This window comes from Cydia splendana, chromosome 7, assembly GCF_910591565.1.
Source record: "Cydia splendana chromosome 7, ilCydSple1.2, whole genome shotgun sequence".
NCBI classification, from domain to species: Eukaryota; Metazoa; Arthropoda; class Insecta; order Lepidoptera; family Tortricidae; genus Cydia; species Cydia splendana.
This window is the reverse complement of record NC_085966.1, coordinates 10,307,410-10,320,631: the sequence shown is the minus strand read 5'-3', so window position 1 is coordinate 10,320,631 and position 13,222 is coordinate 10,307,410. Positions and strand designations below refer to the sequence as shown.

General features: G+C 39.5%; 1 protein-coding gene and 1 long non-coding RNA gene across 2 annotated transcripts in view; both read right to left on the bottom strand.

Annotated features, from left to right (window-relative positions):
• Positions 1-13,222, bottom strand: part of LOC134792135 (uncharacterized) — a 688,366-nt gene that overhangs the window by 379,476 nt on the left and 295,668 nt on the right. The gene's annotated exons all lie outside the window — the stretch shown is intronic.
• LOC134792492 (bombyxin A-2 homolog) lies at positions 4,700-9,273 on the bottom strand. Its single transcript, XM_063763769.1, has 3 exons — positions 8,984-9,273; positions 8,597-8,780; positions 4,700-5,161 (listed from the first exon to the last, which is right to left on the bottom strand). Exons 1-3 carry the CDS (start codon positions 8,999-9,001, stop codon positions 4,980-4,982), a joined length of 384 nt encoding a protein of 127 aa, XP_063619839.1. The 5' UTR covers positions 9,002-9,273; the 3' UTR covers positions 4,700-4,979.

The following is a 13,222-nucleotide window of genomic DNA, read 5'->3' as shown; positions in this document are numbered from 1 at the left end:
ACCAGTTTACATGGCAGTTGTTTAGCTGAAAAGGTGACAAAGAGACAGACAGAATTACTTTCACTATTATAAGACCTATTAGTACAGTTGTAATGTGATTTATAGATATAAAGCTGATTATTTTTTACCGGTATTGTTACTATTTGTCTTGGCACCGACTTCAAACATATCAGTTAGTAACGCATATACTTAAAAACGGATTATATTTTATTTTATCCTTTTTGAAGTCGGTTTTCTTTTTTTTGTAAAAGTTTTTATTTTTCCATTTTTAATTGTAAGGCATTGTTAACAGCTTATGAGTGACGCGTGACGCATAAATGAAAATAATAATGATGCGTATCACTAAATTCGTAATCATTCCTGTCACTACAGTGCACAAACACAAAATCCATCCTCCGCCCCGCCACTGACCCAATCCCTCAACCCCCAGATCACTCAACCTCACAGCACATCAACCCCTGATCACGGAACCCCTCGACCCTGAAGCTTGAACCACCAACCCTTCAACCGCCATTTCCCGACTCCGCAGTAGCCTTACCATAAGTCTAACACTGACATATTCGCTAGCGTGTGCGTAATTTACTTTTTATGCGTCTCGCTCGTACTGGCATCCTATTAGTGCGAGCGAGATGTATAGAAAGTAAGTTACGAAGACGTTAGCGAATATGTAGTGCCAAACTCGTGTTAAGCCTACAGTTGTACTTCATCAAATGGGTTATTAACGAGAGGAAATGTTTGAGTTACTATAAAAAACAACGATGTCGCCATACTCGTACCTTTAAAAATTGAGGAGTGCCCTCATTTCCTTATGAATTCCGTCACCAGATTATAACCAACAATATTATGGGAACACTTTGGAGGTAATTTCGTTCAAACAAAAAAATAATTACTCAAATCGGACCACGGGTTCCGGAGTAATCTACACTTATAAAATCATCATCATATATCATCAACAATCATCATCATCAGGTCCACTCCATCAAATTAGTGGTTTTCAAGAGGAAATGGTTGATTTGCTTAAGACAATACCCAAATCACCATACATGTGCCTTTAAAAATTGAGGAGTTCCCTCAATTCTTCACGGATCCCATCATCAGAACAGCACCAGATTAATGTGGGGCGCTCTTGGAGGCAGTTCCCTTCAAACACAAAAATAATTGCTCAAATCGGACCACGGGTCTCGGAATAATCGCTGAACGTCGTACATTTTAAGAAATCGTCATTCATGATTATCATCAAAACAATCATCATCATCAGGTCCACTTCACCAAATTGGTAGTTTTCGAGAGAAAATGCTCGAGTTGCTTAAGAAAACATCCAAATCACCCTACATGTGCATTTAAAAATTGAGGAGTTCCCTCAATTTCTCATGGATCCCATCATCAGAACAGCTCCAGATTAATGTGGGACCACATTGGAAGTACCTTCTTTCGAACAAAAAAAGAATTACTTAAATCAGCCCACGGGTCTCGGAGTAATCGATGAACATACATAAAAAAAAAACATAGCCACAACCGAATACAGAATCTCCTCCTTCTATGAAATTGAAGTCGGTTAATAAAACTAGTCACTTACCCACTAATAATAGTTAGTTATGAACGTATGAACGCCAAGTTGAGTCTAGAGCGCGAACGCGTGGTACATACCGCAAAGTAAACTCAATTTACTTGCTTTTATGAAAGGTCAAGTGAGCAGAGCAGGAAGTAAGAACATGCGAAAACTGGCACATTTAAGTAACTATGCCGTTGAAAAACTTAACAATCTGGACCGTAACCAACGTAACAATCGTAGGTAAATCGACAAACGCCAATCGAAAAGTAAAAATGCATCGGTATGGTATAGTGATGGGTAGGACATCAATTTAAAATGAGTTTGTATGAGTACCTCATTTTCTAAAATGAGGTGTTACAATGTCTTACTTCAAATGAGGTGAGGTACTAGCATATTTTCAGTGTCGACTATTCTATTAATCCAACGGGCCAATGGTGACAAAAATATTTAATGTATATACATATTTATGTATTCATCACTTCCTTTATAAATAAATAAATAATAATAATTAAGGAGTGCAATTCTGGAGGTTAAGAATATAACTTATAGGAGAAAGATCCCACATAGTAACTTAATTTGCTGCTTTTATGAAACTTGTTCTAATTTAGCTCTTTTTTATTGTTAGATTGTTTAGTCCTCCTCCTTGCTACTTGATATAATTTTAAGTATAATAATCACTAGCGAGAGCGACCCGCTCCGGCTTCGCACGGGTTAGCAAATTATACATACACCTAAACCTTCCTGAAGAATCACTCTATTGATAGGTGAAAACCGCATGAAAATCCGTCCAGTCGTTTTTGAGTTTATCGCGAACATACAAACAAACACACATACAGACAGACGCGGCGGGGGACTTTGTTTCATAATATGTAGTGATATATTTCATAAGTCTTGTACCTATTAACCATAAAACTACCACATTTTTAACAAACTAAGGAGAACAAATTCAATAATTTCACAAGTCATTATTATATAGAAGTGACAAACTTACCACCTCAGATAATTTAACAGTAATATCATCAATATGATATTAAACAAAGCACCATTCGCGCCGGCCGCCGCCGGCTACATTTACATTTCATTTTTTCATGCAAAAGTCACCAAGGAAGATCCGCGGGTAAATTTAATGGCGAAAACGATTTCCATATTTTGTTATTTTGGTATAATTATAAGAATTATCACTAGGTATTAGGTATTAGAGAACTAAAATTAGCTACAACGACGTACGAACAAAATAAATATAAATATGTCAAAATCATAAACGTTTACAAATAATGTTAATAAAAAGTATTGCAAATTCAAATCGTTATAATTTACATCTACATGTTTATTTTACCTATGCAAATTATACTTACTTTTTATTTAATAAACTTGAAACTTATTGAAATGATCATATATTGTGTACGCTACAGTAATTTATTTCAATAATATTTTAGTCACTAAAGGATTACTGTTTCTAAGCAAGCTTCGTAAATGCCTGTCTGGTATACAGAGTGCGTACCGCGATCCATGTTCGTTATGTTGCCTCCCTGTCACACTTACGTACGAATTTACAAGTGCAACAGAGAAGCAACACGTCGAACTTCCTTTTGGTGACTGATTCCTCGCGCCATTTTGACAAGTAAGTTAGGATCAAAAAGGCTTAAGATGTATGAAAGCTTGCAGCGCTTACGCTTGTTGTCTTTCGTGTTTAATTTTTAACGTATTTTCGGTGGTGACGCGAGGCGATATTGAAGTACGGCGCGTGTCTGTCTCACTCCCTCTTTGGGTATTTCTAATTCATTGTTTCATTTTGAAAGGATTTTTGAGGTGTTCATGTCACAGAGAGGCAGTGAGTGGTACAAACTCAACGCATTTCTCGGTGGACCTTTTGTCGTTGCAATAAGGTTTGTAGTTCGGCAGTTGACAGTGTGGGCCATTACTCGTTTCTTCATTTGAGACATTTTGAGTTTTGAATGTCGGCGAGCAGGCGAGCACCTCGTGCCATCCAGGGACTCTTTTGCAAGTTGTGAGGAGTGTACGAGTTTTTGAGGTTCGCGAGTGAATTTGAAAGGATAAGAGTTTTTTGAAATTTGAAGTGTGTGAATGATTTGTGTGGCAAGAGGTGTTTGTGATGCGCGCGAGTAAATGAGTAAAATGAATAGAGGAGTGAAGTAAGACATTTTTGCGGTATGAAGTACTGCGACAAATTAACAAAATGAGTGGTACAAATGAGGTGCCTCACGAGTGAGCGACTCAACACTAGTATGGTAGATGTAACTAACGAAAAATGACATGATCCTTTTTGTTTGGCGTTTTATACAAACGGTTATCACTTGACTACCGGCTAGACCCCCAGGGTAAAATAAAAAAAAAGTCAATTGATTAAAATTAAATTAATACTTGCGGCTGCAGATAATTTATTGAGCAGTTTAGATGTACATCTACGTAGTATGTTGGTGACTTGTTTTGATAGATGTTCCAAATAAACATATTATGTAATTGTATCAATATGATTTATATTTAGGTCTATCTATATGTAGGTATATAATCGATTAAACAATGTTTTTAGACCATGCACGCATATATTACCTAAAGAATTTGTACTAGCAATCCAAATTAACAATTAAACTATCACATTTGACGGCGTACCTCCATTCATTAAAATATTTAAGGGTACACCTACTGTTTATGGGTTTTCGAAGCCGTGTAGCAGTATTTATCTCACAAGACAGTTTTTTCGTACAGTCAGTCAAATATGTCAAGGTGCTCATTAACTACTAGCACATCTGCAGGGTAGTCCATCAGTGTTGCTCATTGTAACACCATGCAGCACTTGTCGTACAGCGAAAAGATGTCAGGGTTATCTCCAGTGCTTGTCTTCGGGTTAATACAGCATTGACCGTGCAGGGCCATTGGCACCATTCTTGTTATAATCAGCCAAATATGTCTGGGTGCTCTTTGACTATAACTCCGACTCCGCGGGGCAGTACATGAGCAAGTTGCTGACCGTGCACGGCCAAAAGATGTCAGGGTTATCTCCAGTGCTTGTCTTCGGGTTAATACAGCATTGACCGTGCAGGGCCATTGGCACCATTCTTGTTACAATCAGCCAAATATGTCAAGGTGCTCTTTGACAACCTCCGACTCCGCGGGGCAGTACATGAGCAAGTTGCTGACCGTGCACGGCCAAAAGATGTCAGGGTTATCTCCAGTGCTTGTCTTCGGGTTAATACAGCATTGACCGTGCAGGGCCATTGGCACCATTCTTGTTACAATCAGCCAAATATGTCAGGGTGCTCTTTGACAACCTCCGACTCCGCGGGGCAGTACATGAGCCAGTTGCTGACCGTGCACGGCCAAAAGATGTCAGGGTTATCTCCAGTGCTTGTCTTCGGGTTAATACAGCATTGACCGTGCAGGGCCATTGGCACCATTCTTGTTACAATCAGCCAAATATGTCAGGGTGCTCTTTGACAACCTCCGACTCCGCGGGGCAGTACATGAGCAAGTTGCTGACCGTGCACGGCCGCTCGCAGCACTCCTTGGCTACCTGCCGCCGCACGCGCCGCCACCGCTTCAGCCGCGCGCGCTTCACGTGCTCGTGGAGATCTTCTGGGACTAGCTTATCTGTGGGTAAATATACCTTATCTGAGAAAAAGGTTACTAGGTATCCATAAGGTAAACGTACTACGATCGACATACTAATGCCCAATAGATGACATCTTGCTGTCACCTCAATTGACAATGACTTAAGTTTCAAGATGACATGTACTGGGACCTCGTCGAGCACCAGTACGTTTACCTTACATATAGTAAATTGTAACATGATTAATGTAAAGAGATTAACACGTTAATTAATAAAACATTGTTCACCATTCAACATGTTTTTAAACTTTATATTATTTTATTACTCAATCTCATGGTACCTACGTGTATTTAAAAATCACTATGCAAAAAAATATCTCTTAGATAGCTACGTTATTTATTATTCAATCCCAACACAAAGAGAAAGATAAGCTGATACCACAATACTTTAAATCACAATATTCACAATGCCAATCCAGCATTCTACGCCAAAAAGAAGGCGTTGAATCGAGCGCTCCATTCTTTAGTTTGCACTCAGCGACCTTTTTCTGTCCCGCAAACTTTGCCGATTGTGCAACCGTTGAAATATAGCTATCCCGAGAACCAGTCAGAGGAACGCCACCCTAGCCTGACCTCTATATTTGTAAAGGATTTAATTTAACATTGTCACTTCATGCGTAAATTGTTTAATTTCCACAACAGCGTAATGTGATTGAAATATTCCGTTACGTTTTGGTAGGCTTGATATGAAAGGCGGTAAATCCTTAATTTCCATATTTTAAGTAAGGAAAGGAGGAGGAGGGTATAGAAATGTCAAAGTTGGGTTAGGATATTATAATATAACGTGGCCCCCGGCACAGGTATCGACGTGTGGATAGAATAAGAAAGTTTTGCAAGGTCCGGGCAACCCTCGAAAACAGATTGGGACCTGCTAGTTATGATATAGGTCTGAAAGTTCTTACGCCTCCATGTTATTTATTTACACTTATGTTGGTTCCATTAACTATTTTCACTATATAAACCTTCATTTCATTAAATTATCAAGACTCTGTTTTACAGTTACTCTTGTGTGAATTCCAAGACCTACCTTACCTTATGTCTTTATAAAATATGTTTCTTGTAAGGGGGCGTCCAGAAATCATGTGATCATATTTGACCTATTTTTGATTTGATCTGTATAATAACCCAATATTAAAACCTATTTTTTTATTCGGTAGACTAAAATGACATTTCCTAGTATGAACATAAAATGGCATTTCATAGTATGAAATGTCATTTTAGTCTACCGAATAAAAAATAGACTTTACTATAGAATAATATTAACATCAATAAATTGCACTGATAATTAGCTTAATATTATATATTATGTAAAACGTTTATTTATTTATTTAAACTTTATTGCACAACACATAAAAATAATGTACAAATGGCGGACTAAATGCCTAATGGCATTCTCTACCAGTCAACCATCGGTCCAAACAGAGACATGTAAAAATGGTGCAAGGAGAACAGTGGCATTTATTAGAACATTGGAAAACAACTGAACAACTAATAATACTGATAAACTACATATAGAATACACAAATAAAAATACTAGAATAAGTGCTTCATAAGTGCTTGTTGCTTAGGCCTACATGAATAAAGTATATTTGACATTGAATTTAAATAATAAACCTTCATTATCATTAGGTTAATGCACCGAAAACGCCTCTCGTATACATAGTTGTCATTAAACGTACTCAAAATAACAAAACGGGTGTTCCCAGTTCATGCCGAGTTGAAGGATTATTGAATTATCTTTCTGACAACATATATTATAGAATGTTAGTGAGTAGCAGACGATAAAGGTAGGTAAAGTGTGAATGGCATGCTATCGTCTGGGCAAAGTACTTTCAGTGGCTTCTCAGGGCAAAGGCATTCAAAGACCTATTGAACTTCATTATACACCTTGGGCTTAGAGAGAGACGAATGGGACGAAATATTTATGAATGGGAATACAAACGCGGGAAAAAAGTATGTACAGTCGAGGTCAAAGATATCTTTACCATTGAGTGTTACAAAAATATCTACACATTTAAATAAGTTTACACGCTTACAACGCACATGACAGTTTTAACTTTTCACTTAATGTACCAAAGTTATATTTACAACGTGACGTCAGTGATTGTCAATTGCTTGAATGTGATTATTACTTTTAGCGGAAGGTGCTGGGGGTGGGATACGGCGTTGCGTGAACAAGAGATTACCTTTGGCAGGATTGGTCCTTAGGACCCAAGGATGGATTTAAGAAGTGGAGCCACCGAGATTTTTGATGTAAATTTTTAGGGGAGGGGCTCTCAACTTGATCTTGATATCTATGTCATTTAAGCTACTAGGCCGAGTTTGGTATCGTTTTCGTATAAATCGGGGATGCCGAATTCATTTATGATATCATAATGACACCATTCCGAAGTAAAAACACATAAAATATGAAAAAAATACTTTTTTTTTAATTCTTCTTCACGCCTAAACCGCTAAACCAATTTAGTTAAAATTTGGTACAGAGATAGTTTCAGTCCCAGGGAATAAAATAGCATACTTTTAATCTCAAAAATCATCCCTTAAGGGTGTGAAAAGGGAGGTGGAAATTTGTATGGGGATCCAATAAACGCTGAACCGATTTAGATAAAATTTGGTATAGAGATATTTTGAGTCCCGGGGAAGAACATAGGATACTTTTTATTCAAAAAAAATATCTCTGAAAAGTGAAAAGGAAGGTGTAAGATTGTATGGGAAATCAATAACGGCTGAACCGATTTAAATGAAATCTATGTCTACATCTTTGATTTAGTTGAAAATGATACTAAACTTGACATAGAACCTATACTTAAAAAATATTAACCTCAGACGTCACCGATTCTTAAAACCCCCCCACCCCTCACCTGCATCAAAAATCTAGGTGGCTCCACTTCTTAAATACATTTTAGGAACACCAAGATTGATTCTACCAAAGGAAATCTCTTATTCAGTGAACGCCGTATTTGACCTTTTTATGGCTTGAGCACACTCCACTATATTATTATTTTTGGATTTTATAAGGTCAAGGGTACAGATGTAGTGCATTATTGTTTTCCATCGTATTTGTATTCACTTGAGGAATACACAGGGTGTCACTACAATTTCTATGTAACCAGAAAAGGTAACATAAATTTATATCAAATCCTGGCATTGAAAAACAAAATATATCCATTAATATACAATATAAAATCATGAAATCGTCTTAGTTACCTTCGTCTTCGCCAGGGACGCCAGGAGTAGCAGAATATATAACGAAAAATATACAAATATATATTTTTTATTTAGAAAGAAGTTTGCTGGATCAGCATATCAAATTGTGTGTTACTCGCCCAAATCCACCCGCATAACCCACGCGCTAACTCACAAAGTGGCCTTTAAGGCGCTCCCGATTTATGAAAGATAAATACAGTCTTTTCTTACCTATCATTATCGATGAACGTGTATCTCTCTTCACAATTTTGTACATGTTATTGCATAAGTTCGCTATCATCTGCGACAGGCGATGGCTGCATTTATTAACAGGGTCGGACAACCTGTATTGATGCGTTTCTTCTTGCGCTGGCGCCACTAAATTATTTCCTAATAATACCATTATAATAAATAACTGAAACAAAACAAAACAAAAGCATTAGATACACGTTATGAAATAGGTATAAAGTTATAATAGTTTTTGTTCCAAAAAAGATTCCTTCTTAACTAATAGGTAAACTTACAAAAAGCTTGTACTTAACGTGACATATTATAAAGTAACTTTAAAAATTCTAAAATAAAAAAACTTAAAAGTACGGGTTTTAAAAATATACCTACATATTGTAACGAATTCATTTTTGGCTGATTTTGGTTGCACCGGCACTGCACGGTCGCTCGGTCTAACTAACAACTGTTCAATGGATCAAACATCTCCACGCGGGCCTAAAAATAGTTCCCGAAGGTCCATAGTACGGAGTTACTTAAAACTTGTTTACATCGATAACGTATACAAAACAACAATTATAATTATGTTTGATAACACTGTCTAAACGTCTCGTGATTTATCGCTGTTGCTGAGTGGCTAGACTTGGAGAGAAATGTCTGTCATCTAATAATAATGTTGTTTATCGTCAGCTATTTTTGTCTTTCACATTTCTCGTTCGTAATGAAGTCCTTACTTATATTATTAAAATTAGCTCTTATCTGTTTAACATTAGCTATCATTAGACTTAATTAGACGACTCATACTACTTAACTAACTACCTATTGAACTAGAATATAGAATAATCTAATATGCACTGAAAGTTTGATACCAAATTATTGAAATGCCTTAAACGGCAATTTAAAAGTTTCGTTTAGATATTACAATAAGTAACCGTATTAAAGGTTTGTGTGTGGTCGCAATTTTATCTGAGTGAAATTTCAATCCATTCGCATGTTCTTAAATTGAGAGACTTAACTGGAACTTAACTCACATTTCGTAGTAAAATGTATAATTATGACGTTACATTTACAGCGCCACAACAGTCAGTGCAGTGAGCCGAGTCGCCAACGGCGAATCTCCGGATTGTTTCGCGCCTCCCTTGGAGTTTTACATTATATGTAAGTAGTAACATGTATCTTAGTTAATAAATAAGTAATAGTATACCATATGTTTGTGTAGGTTTATAAATATTTACATTCACGGTAAAAAAAAATTATAAGTTATTGAAATAGGTATGTGTATATGTATATGTATGACCCAATTATCGACTGGTAGAGAATGCCATTTTGGCATTAAGTTTGCCATTTGTAATTTTTTTCTACATTTGTACATGTTTGTGCAATAAAATATAAATAAATAAATAAGTCGGTAGGTACAAGTGAACGCATGACTTGGGAAATGGAGCGTTCTTGAGTAGGGCACTCAAAACATGCATTAAATAAGCACTCATTACATTTTGAATCTTCTAGCTTAAACGGTAAGGTCCACAATTTGTCAATAAAGATATCTCAGATATCATCAACCACATACGATGCCCCCCAGTTGTAAATCGTTGTCGACAGGGCTATGTCATTCACAATATCCAACTCTTCTCAATCACTGAACCTCGGCCATCCAGTATGACTTAGATCTCTGATTACGTCCAGTAGCTATGTATCTCGATATCAATTTATGTTAGATTGAACTTACAGCTAAGAGAAAAGATTTGTGAAACAAGTAGCAGTACTCGTGCACTGCACATAGCAACAGCGTCTATCTAAGGTCAAGTGGCCGGAAGGCGACGAATAACCAACGAGTACTATAGGTACGATTGGACAAGGGTCGGCCTCTGTTGACCCAGACTATTTGTCACACTTGTTATTGCTCTAACATAAAAACAACATCAGGATGTGTTTATAATTAGAATGTATTTTGATAACTACACATTTCTATTTCTGAAAAATTTAGTGAGTTCGTTGATTTTATGTGTACCCATGTCACCGTAATAACCCCATTTTAGTGAAACTAGTTTTTAGTGAAAAATCCCGGTTAAAACTATAGTTTTCACCGAAGCCTTACAGAAAACTAGTTTTAACTCACTAATGAAAACACGTTTTCACTGAGGCGATATTGAAAACTAGTTTTAACTAGGTAAAATGCGTTTTCAGTAATAACGGTTAAACCAACTGGTAAATATTTGGCTGTAAGACAATTTTATAAGCCGGATGACACAAATGCCTACATAATTTCATCCACATGTTTTCTTAAATATAAGGGAGTGGTATACTCGTAGATTGAATATTGGAATGGGGAATATTACGAATTCTATGCAGACGAATTTGTGACAAAGAGCTAGTTATTGTTATTTTATTTTCATGTAGATTCATAAAACAATTCATTTGTTTAGAGTCTCAAATTCATTAAAAATAAACGGTAGGTAGGTACCATGGGTTGTCGTCACCTCGTATAATTTTATTAAAATACTGTATTTACAACTTTTGGGGGTGCCTAGCTGCCAATCTCGTCGCATAATAATTGATTGTCCTAATGTAATGTTACGCATAAAATTCATTTCGCATAATTTTTCTCCAGCTGAAACACAGAGTATTTTCGAAAATATTTTGCATAGGTTGTGTAGAATAGGGTAGGTGCTTGGGAGGAGAAGGGGCTGTCGTGCGGCGTTCCACAGGGGTCTGTCCTAGGACCACTCCTGTGGAACATCGGGTACGACTGGGTGCTGAGGGGGGCCAACTTGCCGGAGGTGAGCGTGACCTGTTACGCCGACGATACACTGGTAACGGCTCGCGGCAACAACTTCAGGGAGGCGTCAATTCGGGCCACAGCGGGAGTAGCGTCGGTCGTGACTCGGATCAGGAGGCTGGGGCTGGAGGTGGCCCTTAACAAATCAGAGGCCTTGTGTTTCCATGGGCCTCGGAAGGCCCCTCCGGCGGGTTCCAGCTTAATGGTGGGGGGAACGTCCATTGGTGTCAAGTCGACAATGCGGTACCTAGGCATAGTCCTTGACAGCCGTTGGACGTTCAAGAAACATTTTGAGGGCCTTGCTCCCAAACTAATTGGAGCGGCGTCGGCACTCAGCCGGCTTCTACCCAACGTCGGTGGGCCGAATGTGGGCTGCAGGAAACTGTACGCGGGTGTTGTGCGGTCGATGGCCCTATATGGGGCGCCCATTTGGGCATTCACCCTGACCGCCGAAAATCAAGCCCAGTTGCGGAGGCCGCAGCGGGTTATGGCGGTCAGGATGGTGAGGGCATACCGCTCCGTATCCCACGAGGCAGCGTGCGTGTTGGCGGGGACTCCGTCCTGGGACCTCGACGCAGCAGCGCTCGCTGATGTTTATTGGCGTGTCTCTGAGGCGCGGGCCAGGGGGGTTCAACCACCTCTGGAGGAGGTAAGACGCTGGAGACTTGATTCCCGTCGAGTGCTCCTCCAGAAGTGGAAAGAGAGATTGGAGGCGCCAAGTGCCGGCCACTGGACCGTCGAAGCCATCCGACCCGTTCTGGAGCGATGGATCAGAAGAAAGGGGGGGTTCCTCTCCTTCCACCTTACTCAGGTCCTCTCGGGGCATGGTTGCTTCGGGAGATACCTGTGTAGGAGGGCGGGACGGGAACCAACTATGCAATGCCACGACTGCGGCAATGCCGAAGACACGGCGCTACACACGCTGGCCATTTGCCCAGCGTGGGCTGATGAGAGGGCCGCACTCGTGGCCGTAGTGGGGAGAGACTTGTCCTTGCCAGCGGTGGTAAAAGCCATGCTTGGTGGGGAGAGTCGATGGAAGGCGGTGGCCTCCTTCTGCGAGGACGTGATGGTGCAGAAGGAGGCAGCGGAGCGTAGCAGAGAGGAAGATCCGGCCTCTCAGCCAATGCGCCGCAAGCGCGTGGGGCGGCGGCGGTTGGCATACGACCGCCGGTTACCCCCATAAGGGCACTTGTGGGCGGCAGGCTCGGGGACGTCTGTCGCCCACACAAAGGTCCCTGCGTGGGCGGGCGCGATGTGTAATCAACGCGCCCACTGAGGTGAAGGGGTGATTTCCCCTAGAGTCGGGTCCGAGTCCGGACGGCCGCTGGCGAGGTTGCGGAAGAGTACTTCGGCGTTCCTGGGACCTCGCCATATAGCAGCGAGGCGGCAACAGAGGGGTTTTAGTGGGTAAACCTGGGGTCTCATTAGCCCACAACAGGGAGTCCCACATAACCATCCCGGCCCGTCACCGCGCCGGGTGGTATGCGTAAAGCATTTCCCCTCTTAAAAAAAAAAAAAAAAAAAAAAAGGTTTGTTTTATAATTATTCAGAAATGTTATTAGTTTCAGCACAATAACAATTAAGTATGCGAAATGAGTTTTATTCGTAACATTACATTAGGACAATCAATTATTATGCGACCCAATATAGACCCAACTTTTGGTGGTAGAACGGTTGTAGTGAGTCAATGGAAGTATTTTTGTTACTTTTCATTAATGTAGCAAGATTTAATCGAACGAGCGAAGCGAAGCGAAGTTTTTATATTCAACTTGGAACATGCGGCTGGCTAGGGGCACGTCGATTTATTTTATTTTTGATAGTTTTTCCGCGATGACTTTAGTAAAATTGTTCTA

Bases quoted from the DNA above. Each gene is read 5' to 3' on its own strand.
- LOC134792492 (XM_063763769.1), bottom strand. The intron at 5,162-8,596 runs GTAAGAAAAGAC...ATTTACCCACAG, and splicing joins ACGTTCATCGATAATGATAG to ATAAGCTAGTCCCAGAAGAT.